A 14079-nucleotide genomic window follows, 5' to 3' on the forward strand; every position below is an offset into this window, starting at 1 on the left:
TACCTACACAAGTACATTTTACATAGGTATTTCTTTAAAATGCAATTCTTGTTATTTAGAAGGCATGACTACAAAAATGTAACTGAAGCTATTGATTGTATGGGTTTTCCTTGACAAAGTCTTATAGCTCCTACACCTGCCAAGAAATAGGAAGATAACAATAATTCTTTCTGCCACAAATAAGATTTTATCATAATAGTAAAAGTGAACTTCAAGTAGTAAGTCAGCCATAATGTTATATATAATGATATTATTATCTGGAAAATATTAAATATATAAACATAAAACTATGTATATTTGTAAACACATGTCTATCTATTTTCATATACATCTATCTCTATCTCCATCTCTATATCTATAATGATGTCTACCTGTGATGTTATCAAGTGAATAGCTGGCATGAAAGACTTTAAGAAAGAGTGCCTTAAAAATAAAGATAAATAAGGGAGTGGATAGAATTTGTTCTGTTTCATTTAATCTATGCTTTACTTCCTTTCATTGTGGCCTGGATGCCAAGATATCAATGCTCTCTTTGTATGCAAGAATTAGCATGGAGGTCCTATGGGTTCTGAATTTACAATATTTATTTTATTTTCTCTGTATTCTTTTAAAAGTTATCTGTCATATTTAGAACTTTGTGATACCATGAAAAGATAGCCATGAAGGTAACTATCTTCCTTCATAGCAATATTGTTTTCACATGGCATAGTTTTGAATCCAAGGGAAATTAATAAAACAAATTTTCCTCTTTTATTAGTTAGTACCTTTGATGGGAACTTTCATTAATCACTGTGTCTAGAGAAAAGCTGGCTTCTTTTCATAAACTTGAAAAAATCCTGGTGTGTAGAGTACTGGTAATGGTGCTAGGGATTATGTTTTTGGAGAGTGTTATAGGGCATTAGAGATATGAAAGTGAAACAAATCATTCCTCAGCAGCCATAGGCTTTTTCTCTAATAGAGCTTTAAAAAATAATAAATAACCTAAATATGCTAATTTCTACTAAACTCTCTGAGGTCCAACTTTATATTTAATTACCACAGGAGATAATATAACAGACAGAGTCAATTAGAATATTCCAGCATCAGTTTGATCAAGTCCTATTCCAAATAGGACTTATTGCTCCCAAAATAGGGACCTGCTAATATGTGGTAATGTCATTTATAAAGGAGCTCCTTAAGAGAGTTTGGAAGTTAAATGCAATCCCGATTAGAAGAGCATTAGCTTTGTGTTAATTTTATCAACCCAAAGTTAAGTTAATATAATTAACAATCGTGGAACAAAATAAATATCCAAGCCAAAACCGGTTTGTTTCAGTGGATATAGCATCAGCCTGCTGACTGAAAGATCCCAGGTTCAATTCTGGTCAAGAGAATGTATAATACATTGTTTGTGGGCACATCCCCAGTCGGGGGCATGGAGGAGGCAGCTGGTCAGTGTTTCTCTCTCATCGATGTTTCTAGCTCTCTATTCCTCTTCCTCTCTGCGAAAAATCAATAAAATAAATAAACAAATAAATAAATATCCCAGCCATTTTTCTTTCTTTTTAAAAAAATTATGAAACTAAATTAAATTTTATTTTTTCATCACCATTTATTCTCCTTATACCCTCTCTCCCCCCGTCCCCGATAATCACCACACTGTTGTCCTGTCAATGGGTTCTTTCTCTTTTTTTCTCATCCCTTCACCCGTCTTACCCACATAGCTATCACATTTCCAATAACCAGATGTTTGAAACTATGTATACAAAACATCCAGATGATTGACTGAAAATTGAAGTATTTGTCATGGTGCTAACGCAGCTTATGCCGAGGATTATATTTTTGGACTGCTTTACTCATCTCCCTATAAGGATAATGGCGAAGATTAAAAAAGAAAGAAAGAAAGAAAGAAAGAAAGAAAGAAAGAAAGAAAGAAAGAAAGAAAGAAAGAAAGAAAGAAAGAAAGAAAGAAAGAAAGAAAGAAAGAAAACACTTTCAAGAAAATCCATGCCATACTCAGTTAAAGGATGTATTCATTATTAAACATTTTATGATTATTTTACTGTCTATACTTTGCAGGGGTCCTTAGCTCACTGGTTCTTAAAATGTTCCATTTAGAAATCTTGGAGAGGATAAAAAGATCTGAGTTTGTTACCCCAGAATTATGGCTTCATCATGCTCTCATTGACTACATGACTGTCTTTGCTTCACCAACCTCTTCCTCACACAGGAATTACTTAATCCTAAAAGGTAGAACCTCTCACCTTTGTCGATGTCCAACTCTAAAAGTACACAGCATCATCTATCACCACAGTTAAGAGTTCAAGCTGACTGGTTCTGTTAATGATACCTTCCTTCCTTCCCTCCAGAATTCTTTCTTAATGCAGCACACATGTCAGACAATCCTTTGTATTGTGAAGGGGAAAAACTAGGGTGAATGTGGAGGTAGAAGATATAGATTGTTATTCTCAAGGAATCTGATTTATTTGTTTGGCCTATTTAATATATTTACTAATAATCTATACTAATAAAAGTGCAACATGCTAATTAGACCAGGAGACCTTCCCAGGGACCTTCTAGACATCTGTTCAGACAAAGCTATGGTGGTGAGGCTGAGGCAGAGGTGGTTAAAGGTGATCAGGCCAGGAGGGGAGGGAAGTTGGGGGTGATCAGGCCAGCAGGCAGAGTGATTAGTGTTGATCAAGCAGGCAGGCAGGTGAGCAGTTAGGAGCCAGAGGTCCCAGATTGCAAGAGGGATTTCTGACTGCCAGTTTAGGCCCAATCCCTGAAAGATCAGGCCTAAACCAGCAGTCGGACATCCTCCAATGGGTCCCAGATTGGAAAGGAGCAGGCCACTCTGAGGGACAACCCCCTGCCCCCTGTGCATGAATTTTTGTGCACCAGGCCACTAATTTTATATAATCACCTTATAGTTGACTTTAAAATACATAAATTTGATATAAATATCTTATGATTTTTATAAAATAGAAAGACTTGCTGTTTCCAATTTATAAAATCCATAAATGGTCATTTGGGTTATTTAAGTTCTAACTCAGTAGTATAATTTGATAATAATTATACAGTAATCTGAGGAAATAATACAAAAAATGTGGGGTTTTTTGTTGTTGTTTTCTTCTTTTTTTCTGAGTCTGGTTTGAGGGTTTTTCTAATGTATGTCTTTACAAGCTTTGAGTTGGGACCAATAACAATTATGAAATATAGTTACCTGAGCCCAGAGGACATAAAGGGCTCATTTTTTCATCTTCACAGCAGAACATAACTTCTATTCTTCCTGATGGTCCCTGACATGCCAGAACAGAGGAACAGTGCTTATGCTAAGACTAGAAGTTACAACCCAGACCAGGTCTATGAAAGAGCTCATGTCTAAAGGCTGGTTAATCTCCATGGTTCTCTAATACCCACCACATAAAGGAAAAGCTGCTTCTGTCTCTAGGGAGAGGGAAATGCAGAGCAGGGTGTTCAAAATCAGACTTTCATGGTCAAATATCCATTAATAATTAATGTTCTGCTTCCTTTAGAATAGGACAGGTTAAGTAGTTGGTCATATTCAGTAAATAAGAAATTACTTGCAGTAATATCTGCAACATCCTAATCATCTTCCCATTTCTGAAACCTATTTTGAAAGTCTTTGATCTGCATGCATTATGGTGTAAAGGACATTGGATATAGAACTGTTAGACTCAATTATATATTCAACTTTGCCACTCATTACTGGTGTAGCCAGGGCAAGTCATATAACCCAAGCATTCCAGTTATTTTTCTGGTGATGAATTAGACATAGCAATCCATACAGTGCAGGGTTGTTATGAGCATCAGATAATGTGTGAAGGCCATGAATGGAGAGGTCACACAATAAACTTCACAAATCCAGGTCGTAAATACAAACATTGGGATTATCACAACCCTAGTAGTGGTGTTTTAGTATTGTACCCAAAAGTACAAATGTGATCTTGGGAAATGGGAAATATGTATCCTCTATCTTCTTTCTGCATATTTAAAAGAATGGAAATACACTATAATTGTTTAATTATACCATTAAAGTGGGTTTTATTTTCTTCATTACATACATAAAGAAAAGCTTTCCAATGAACAGTGACCTTTATGACTTCCACTAGTTTGGATTCGTAGATCGTGAAGCTGACTGCAAATGAGATTCTGCAGTGTACCCTGTTCCTTATTTTTTTTTCACCCACTGATTAGTTTCATGCAGTTGGCAGCAACCTACCCCTGCTGCATTCAGCTTACAATTTTGTAGCAATCTCAAACACTGTGTTCAATCCCCCAAGGTGTTCTGTGGAAATGCTGTCAAACTATTTCGATGTATGTGTATTTTCATTCTGTAGCTGTGCTTTGTACTCGTTTAAGAGAACCAGTCTTTAATTTGTATCAGAATGTTTTCAAAACGAAACAGAATTCCAGGCCTCAGCAAAATCACTGATATATGACCAGAGCCTTCTGTTCTAAGTCTTGATGTGCTGACTTCTATTAGATTCAAAGCTGTATAGTTGAATCTTGTTACAGAATACAACTTTGAATAAACGGCTTTGAATTTGGCTTCCAAATCTACTGTCATCAGGCTTACTATCATCATCATCTGGTTCCAGTTTACCATTCCAGTTGCATCTCTCACCCTTCCCTTATAGCTCATGCTTATTTGTACATCCTGGGAATGTCTTATTTCTCTCGCCTTTCCCTGTGTTGCCCATGTATATATAGCACCTCTGTCTAAAAGGCTACATCTTCCACTTCTCACTGCTTTAGCTGGGGCATTTCCTATCCCATCCTATCCTATCCTATCCTGTCCTGTCCTGTCCTGTCCTGTCCTGTCCTGTCCCGTCCCGTCCCATCCCGTCCCGTCCCGTCCCGTCCCATCCCATCCCATCCTATCCTATCCTCTCCCAGAAAGCCATTTTCTATACCCCAATACTCTTACTGAGTCAAGTAACCCTCTTTTGTCTCTCGTGGACGTTAGCTTGAATTAATAACATTATTTTTATTAAATGTACAGTATTAACTGCATTGCTTAGTTGTCGTCCTTACTAGACTAAACATTTAGAAGAGCAAGGACACTATGTTTTTTTTTTTAATCCATAAGCAGTAGATGCTTCATAAATATTTATTGAATAAATGAATGTACTACTAAAATTGCTACATTTAATTACAACAGCAATACTATCAAGTGAAATGCAGTTTATAGTTTTAGTGTGAAAACTTACCACTCGGAAAATGCAGGGGATTTTAAAAATAAACATGTATATGGTACTATCCTATGCTTTGCATTCTGCATCTGGTACACTATATTCAGAATTAGATTGGGTTAAAAGAGGCTGACTCGTACATCTTTCCTCCTTCTTATCATTTCAAAGAACAGAATGTCAAACATTGTTTTAATGTCGAACATTGTTATATGAACTAATTTAGCTTTATTAAATTTACCTGTAATACAAAAAGAATGAAAACTGATTTTGACTGACTTTCAATGAAAACACACACACACACACACACACACACAAACTCAACACAAAACAAAGCTGTATGCAGATATTGTTTCACATTTGTATTGGGAATGAAGACCCATCAGTGTGTTCTTGTTTCCTGTGTTTATGTCTGATGTTAGGATTTGATGAAGTGCTGTAATTCAGCATACGAAAATGCAGTCAGAACAAAGATAATGTCTCTCATTTTCACTTGATTAATAGTGTTCTGTCTCTGGTAATTTGTAGGTGTTATTTGGAAGATGGAGCTTCAAAGGGTGCCTGGCTGAACCGGTCAAGTATTATTTTTGCGGGAGGTGATAAGTGGTCCGTGGATCCTCGAGTTTCCATTTCAACATTGAATAAAAGAGACTACAGCCTCCAGATACAAAACGTGGATGTGACAGATGACGGCCCATACACGTGTTCTGTTCAGACTCAACATACGCCGAGAACAATGCAGGTGCATCTAACTGTGCAAGGTATGCGTTTCCATAACTGCTATACTGGGAGGGACCCTGCTTAGAAATGTTCAATCTTTATTTTTTTATATATTTTTATTGATTTCAGAGAGGAAGGAAGTGGGAGAGAGAGATGGAAACATTCATAATAAGAGAGAATCATGAATAGGCTGCCTCCTGCAAGTCCCCCACTGGGGATCGAGCCCACAACCCTGGCATGTGCCCTTGACCAGAATCGAACCTGGGACCTTTCTGTTTGCAGGCCGATGCTCTATCCACTGAGCAAAACTAGCTAGGGCAGAAATGTTCAATCTTTAGATAACAAAATGACTCAGAAGTAACTAACAATGTTGAAAGACATATGGTTATTGTCTTCTAGGATTTATGTTCCTAGATTCCATTAAGTGTAATGGGTATTATAGTCATATGAATTCCAACATACCAAGATAAAAATAAATTCACATCACATTGTGATTTTTTGTGTATGATTCACTTCCTATCTTTCTTTGAGTTACCCTTTCAATAAATCTTTGAAAAACCATGATTAATACATTAAAATAAATATCTGATAACCCATGAGGGATACATTAAATATTAGAACTTTTTAAAATATGAAGGAGAACTCTTTAAAAGCAATTCCCCAGGTTTTCAATACTTTGTCTCAATCCAACTTCTGTTTACTTTGATTAACGTTCAATGAAAAGAAGCAGCCTTCTAGAAATACTTAATTTAAATGTAGAGTAATTGAAAAAATATTGTATACAATGCTTTCTACTTTGATGTACTTTCAGTAGATCATAAATCATGCTAGCTAACTTGCAATCTCTAAATATAAACAGAATCATCAAATTATGTTATTTTTCTTGCACACTGCAATGTAAGAGCACATTTATTCTAAACACAAATGCTTCTCAAAAAAGAAATTATAATGCAAACAGAATGGAAAATGTATATTTTTGCCCTTTACATTATTTCCTCGTGCGTTTTAGATTAATCATGGTTTGGTTGCATAGAAATATTATGTTGTGGAACTCAATATGACATTGCAGCATTTCTAAGTGAAATTAGTAACAATTGTTTGAGAATGTGGTACCAGTAAATACACGTTTTATTCCTAACAGGAATGCTTAGTAAGCAAGGTATTTGTACTACCTCAGAGTTAACCCCTCCAATAATTAACACTAAATGTTAATGTATTTAAATGGCTTACATTGGGAAAATATTGTTAATCTATTTCCTTATATAAATATAAACCTGAATTCAAATACAGCTTCAGTTGTTAGTAAATATTTTAACTTTGTGATAAAAATTAAACTTATTAATTAAGCTGTTAACTTTAAGGAAGGAAGTAAGTATAATGGAAAATTAAATCAGTGAATTTTCTCAATGCCTTTTCTTATTATGATCATGCTCACTGTGAGAAGCCCCTTATTTAAAAGCGTAGGAGAAAATAGTACTTTTCACCAAAGTCCACCTTTATTCAGAGATTATCCAGAGATTCCATAGGGCAGGAGTTCAAAAACTGACATGAGGTTATAAGTCAGAAACACATTTCTTCTATATCTAGGCCAAATCTGATTCTCTTGTGTAGTTCAGTGCCCTTGGGCTTGAGTTTCTAGCTACAAAAGATTCCTATTACATAAGAAAAAGTAAACTTGGACAATAATATATTTGAGTGACTTGAGATACAGACTTTTTGCTTATTGTAGACTTAACTGATATATTTTAGATAGTGAATATATCCCTCTTTCATTTTTTTCTCATTCTTTCTTGTTCCGTGTTAGGTGGAGATTTTTAAACCAGACTATGGATATATAAGCCCTGCCTAGAAACTTGTTTGATTTCCATAAGATTTCTTTATAACCTTATGTTACATAGATTGTTTAATATTACACACAATTTTAAAGCTGTCGCACGCCTTACTCTGGCAGTCTTTTTTTTTTTTTTTTTTTTTTTTTTTTTGCTGGCCATTTGATGATAGTGAACATTTAAGTACCACTCCAGGAAATACATATTCAGAACACACTCATTGAATATTTTACCAGTGTTTTGTTCCTCTAGAAGAAAACAATGGTCACTGTGTTGAAAGTATGTGCTTGGGATACATTAAAAGCTAATAATTTTACATATTTATGAACATAATTACTAATTAGAAGTTGATTGGCATGTGAGCAGTTTTCCAATTACATTAATAAAGTTCAGGGAATCCATTAATAGGCTTGTCAGTCAATTCAAGAACTAAGCAAATGTCATGAAAAGCCAACCCTGCTTAATCTACATTTCCTCTCAAAGAACGGAAATAAACTGGCGTGCTCGACTCTTCAGTCTCTAAATTTGTTCTGTTGCCTGGTGCTCAGTGTATCTGGATAGTTTGAAGTGTATGTTCTTTGCTATACAATTTGTTAAGCCTTTACTCACCAAGATAAAGAAATTTAGCAATTGAAAGAAGAGTAGTAATCACTGATGTCAAAAAAACATTGGCTGATTAAAGAATAAATAAATAAAGTCATCTTTAATTGTTGCAACTATGTATTCAAAGAAGCTACTTAAAATCATTTTAGAAAGGGGAAAATAAACAGAATATCATGCCAAGGCAGACATTGTGCATGGGAAATTTGTTGGAGCTATTGATTTATTAGAGCTATTAATATCAATGAATAGAGCAATGAGGGTGAAAAAACACTGGGATATGAATTGGAAAACCTGGATTCTAATTCTGAAAATTTTCTTCAGGAAATGGGTGATTATCAAACCTCTTTAAACTCTAATGTTCTCATTAAGAAGATGAGGCCTCAAAAGACCTTAAGGTTCATGGCAGTCAAAACCAAAAAGACAGATGACCAAAAGATAAATAAGTAAAAAATCCAGTGTGATTATTAGCTTTTGATTTGAAAGGTAAAAAAGGGATTTCAGTTAAAAAATTAAAAACATATATTCATTGCACTTGTGGAACGCTTCCATTGTACACCATACAAATTAATAAATAGCATCTTGTATTTACTCTGCAAGTGTACTTTTTTTTTAATCTCTATGTTTTTCTTTCAACTGAGCTGAACAATGCATGTACTCATGGAATTTGAAGAATGTGGTGAATTTGGTTTTTGCTTAAAGAGTTAGAAATTAGCTAACAGACTCAATGAATAAAATTACTTATAAATAATACTAGAGACCCAATGCATGAATTTGTGCACCAGTTGGATCCCTAGGCCTGGCCTGCGGGATCAGGCTGAAACCAGCTCTCCGACATCCCCCAAGGGGTCCCTGATTGTGAGCGGGTACAGGCTAGGCTGAGGGATCCCACTAGTGCATGATCAGGGCCAGAGAGGAATGTGGGAGGTTGGCCAACCACAGAGGGACTGTGGGAGGGCTCCAGGAGGTATCTGATTCATCTCGCTCAGTCCTGATCAGCTGGACCCCAGCAGCAAGCTAACCTATTGGTCAGAGCATCAGCCCCCTAGTGGTCAGTACACATCATAGCGAGAGGGTGAGCACCTTAGCATATCATTAGCATATTACTCTTTCATTGGTTGAACAGCCTACCAGACTACTGGACACCTAGCATATTAGGCTTTTGTTATATAGGACTGGAGGCCCAGTGCACAAAATTTGTGCATGGGGTGGGATGTGTCCCTCAGCCCAGCCTGCACCCTCTCCAATCTGAGACCCCTCGAGGGAAGTTAAACTGCCTGTTTAGACCTGATCCCAGTGTCAGAAATCCCTCACACATCCCTCGCACATCCCTCACACAATCCAGGACTGCTGGCTCCAAACTGCTCACCAGCCTGCCTTCCTGATTGCCCCTAACCACTTCTGCCTGCCAGCCTGATCACCCCCTAACCACTCCCATGCCAGCCTGATTGGTGTCTAATTGTTCCCCTGCCATCCTGTTTGCCCCCAACTTCCCTCCTCTGCCATCCTGGCCACCCCTAACTGCCCTCCCCTACAGGGTTGATCGCCTCTAACTGCCCTCCCCTGCATACCTGGTCCCTCTCAACTGACTTCTCTTGCAGGCCTGGTGCATGGGTGGGGCCGACTGGTTTGCCCTGAAGGGTGTCCTGGATCAGATTCGGGGTCCCCTTGGGGTGTGAGGTGGCCTGGGCAAGGGGCCTATGGTGTTCTGCAGGCTGGCCATGCCCTCTGGCAACCCAAGCAGAAGCCCTGGTATCTGGAATTTATTTACCTTTTACAATTGAAACTTTGTATCATTGAGTGGAGGCCTAGGCTTGCCAGGGCATGTGGAAAGCTTGGCTTCCTCCTTTGCTGGAGCAACCCTAGCCTGCACTCTCCAGTTCCGTGGCTGCAACCATTTTTCTTTGGATTTATCTTCTATAATCAAAACTTTGTATCCTTGAGTGGAGGCCTAAGCCGGCCAGGTTGTGTAAAGCTTGGCTTCCTCTATTGCCTGGGAAACCCAAGCCTCTCAACTGCTCTCTGTGGCTACAGCCATTTTGTTTGGTGTTAATTTGCATACTCACTCTGATTGGCTGGTGGGCCTGGTTGGCAGGTGTGGTTTTGAGCAGAGCGATGGTTTCTTTGTATATTACTCTTTTATTAGGTAGGATGATGCTAATAAATCAAGTTACCTAATTGTTCAGTGATAGATGTTGTGCTATGCTTCTCTTTATAAGGATGGGCTTGCAAGACATCAAGCAAATGACATTAGTAAATGCTATTTAATGGTCAGCCCTTTTGAAGTAACCTAGAGAACCACCTCTGCCTGGAGCAACCAGTATCTGATGACTGATTAAACAAGAATATAAAGGCCCCTCTCTTTTAGCCTAAGGAAAGTGACTCTGATGAGCCATTTGGCTTTAGGCAGCTGAAGCTGTTGAGCAGTATGTACTACAGTTTATTATCTTGCTCTGTTCAATCCCACTTTCTTCCTTCTCCAGGAATTTATCACAAGAATATTCCTTAATAAATATCCTGTACTGTCAACTCCTTCTCATTTCATTGTTCACTTCCCAAAGATTTTAAACTATGATGATGTTAGATCCTTGCCTTAGGCTTACTCATTGTTTTTGAGAAAGGCTTTGTAGAGTAGAAAGAAAACACATTCAAACATAATTTATTATTAACAGTCTATTTTATATCGGAAAGGATTTAAAGCAGCTTCTAAAAAGTATTCAGTAAATCACGATAAATAGGAGAAATCTGAAGCAAATTATAAGGTTAAATCATAAAATTTGGAACATGACTTCTATATATGTTTGAAGCTTTGTTAAAAAAAAAATTCTAAGATTTATAGCAGCTGACATAGCAAGGGAAACAGGATCAGTTATTCATTTCATGGTCCATAAGGTTAAAACTTATATTCTTACTACCTTGATCCTGTTACTCAGAATGGAGAAGGATTTCTACTGAGTCATCTCAGAATATCACTGCCAGCTATGAGGAACAACTCCACAGGAAGTGTTTAGTTTTCACAGCACTCTTTCATAAGATTGTTCCTTATAACATGTTTCTATATAGCCAAAGTTCAGGGAAGTTAAAACATTATTTAAAAATTGAAAGATAAAATCAATAAGATGCTAGTTCATCTATGAGTAAATTTTAGAATCTGTCCTTCCTGAGTCAAACCTCAACAAATATTATTTCCTGCAATGGATCTTAGAATAGGAATTTAGGTACAGATAGTTCAAAATTATACTTATTAATGCATATCTGGGGAGTAGTTATTCCATAAGACTTCAGGTTAGAGCCATATTCTGTAAAGTCCAGAACATCTTAATCTAATGTTAACATCCTTTTCATGAATCATAATACCTTGACAAGGTACATGCTGGAAGAGAAAGACATCACACTTCTCTCTGTTCCAAGTGGAGCTATGGGCAATAACACAGCATCACAAGGCATAGGCCTGCCTTTCTCTAAAGTCCTAAAGAACTAACGAGTTATAATGGTCAAAAAACACATTAAAATGTCCAATATAATAGAAAAGTCAAGTCATTATTCTGCAACAGTAAATATTTCATAATTTCAACAAGCTATAATAAAAAAACGAACAAACGAAAATTATCAGCATGAGGAAGTTTTACAGAGCCCCAAAACGTCAAAATGGTCATTGGCTGAATGCAGTGATGGCTCAGGACTAGGCCCATCTGTAACTACAGATTCATTTTTCTGTGATTAGAACTTTTAAGATTTAATCTCTTAGCAACTCTTAAAAGTACAGTACAGTATTATTAACTACTAGTAACCCAGTTTACTGATTTGTGCACAGTGAAAGGAAATTAATTAGAAGGTGGCCAGTGGATGGGACTGGGCAAACCCTGGAACCAACCTCCTGAGGTCCCTCAAAGGGCATTTGTGGAGTGAGCAGGGCCCTTCTGGCAGGTGGGGTCCTGCAGCCTGGTGGAATCATCTGGCCCCACCAGGAATAGGGCTCCCTCCTTTCTGGTTCCAGGGTGCCTCACCTGAGAACTGCTGCTGCTAAGTCACTGCACTCAGCAGCTCCTATGTTGAACATCTGCCCTCTGGTGGTCAGTGTGTGTCATACCTACCAGCTGGTCAGATGGTCAGATGGTCACTTAGCCTTTATATATATATATATATATATATATGGTAGTCATTGTTGCTGTGAAACTTTGGGAGTTCCCCTGGTGAAATCTTAAACTGGTCTTGGTATATGGAGGGAAAGGAGAGACCAAAATAGAGGCAGAGTAGTAGGTAGTTGGAAAGTTTAATAATGAGTGAAGGAACTTACACACAAGGCTTGTCTTGTGTGATTGCAAGACGAGTAGATTTCCAGACCCTTTTGCCAGAACATTAAAAGTTTATATAGAGGTTCAGTTAATAAGGATAGTAAAGTTCAGTCATGTATTAAGTGCAGCCAGTTTCAATGACCCCTTATTCTCAAGGCTGTATCTTTGTAACAGCTCCTAGTGTGGGAACAGTGGGCAGAACCTACATTCCAAGCACAGTGGAGGGGTAATGACCCTTAGACTGCCCAGGTTCAGATCCAGAGCCAAGCTGCCATCACGTTCTCTAGATGACTTCCTCCAATAGTCACCTTACTGTACATGGCATTCCTCTGACTTATTTTATAGCTGGACGTTTGAACCTTTAACCCTCTTCACCCATTTCTCCCCCTTTCACCTCTGGCAACCACCTGTCTGTTCTCTGTCTCCATGAACTCTATTTTTAAGAAAATATTAAAAATGCTATTCCCTAAAAGAGACTTAGTTTTTCTGTATGATCCATATCTTTATTGCATCAACTAGATAACAGAGATAAATTTCTAAGATCACCTTGTATGGGATGATACAAATGTATTACATCATTTACTCTCTAAAATTAGGTTATCAGTGATATCAAGTAGTTGACATCAAATAGGTTACATGGATAAAGATACATATTCATACGCATTCCTTCTGCAGGAATTTTCTACTTATTCTACCATAAGTAACTCTTTGCTTACCCCAATTCAATGAGAGCCAAAATATACTGAGCTCATATAGACTAATAAATAGGTAAGTACTAATCAGTGGGTCAAAGACCAATTGAGTAGATTAGATGATTTAAATATGGTTGTATTTGCCCTACAGATTTTCCCCACAATGATGTAGTAATAACACTGGAACCGTATCCACAACCTCACATTTTTCTCTTTCTTTTGATCTGAAATGTCCAGATTTGCAAGTTTGGAAGAAAGGAATGTTAAGCATTTTAGGACATATGCTTTTTTAGCTAATTGGACTCTCATTGTTATTATCCAGTTAGAAGCATTTAATTTATTGGAATATTTGAGGTAGTCTTGTTGATGTCCAGACAGATCATAATCTAGTATCTAAACAACTTAGAACAATTATACAATTATGCCTACTTATTGAAACTTGAGAAAAATAAATCCTTTGGGTGTCTTTTGTGATCTAGACTTCAGTAAAATTATTTCCTTAAACATACCCCCACAGAAAAATTCAGGTTTATTAATCTAGACGTAAATGAGGTAGGCTTTTATAATCAGTGAAGAATTTTGTAAAAATTTTTAAAAAGTTCATGTATTTTTATTTATTTATTTATTTATTTAAAATATATTTTATTGATTTTTTACAGAGAGGAAGGGAGAGAGATAGAGTTAGAAACATTGATGAGAGAGAGTCATCGATCAGCCGCCTCCTGTACACCCCCTACTGGGGATATGC

The 14079-nt window shown here is 37.0% G+C and overlaps 1 protein-coding gene across 1 annotated transcript in view; it reads left to right on the forward strand.

The window, feature by feature from the left end:
- NEGR1 (neuronal growth regulator 1) overlaps positions 1-14079 on the forward strand; it is an 841474-nt gene that overhangs the window by 309342 nt on the left and 518053 nt on the right. The window contains exon 2 of the mRNA XM_084872088.1: positions 5724-5956. Coding sequence (XP_084728214.1) covers positions 5724-5956 — 233 coding nt within the window. The remainder of the gene's footprint in view (positions 1-5723; positions 5957-14079) is intronic.

Source organism: Pipistrellus hanaki (genome assembly GCF_964339955.1).
Source record: "Pipistrellus hanaki genome assembly, chromosome: 2".
Lineage (NCBI taxonomy): Eukaryota > Metazoa > Chordata > Mammalia > Chiroptera > Vespertilionidae > Pipistrellus > Pipistrellus hanaki.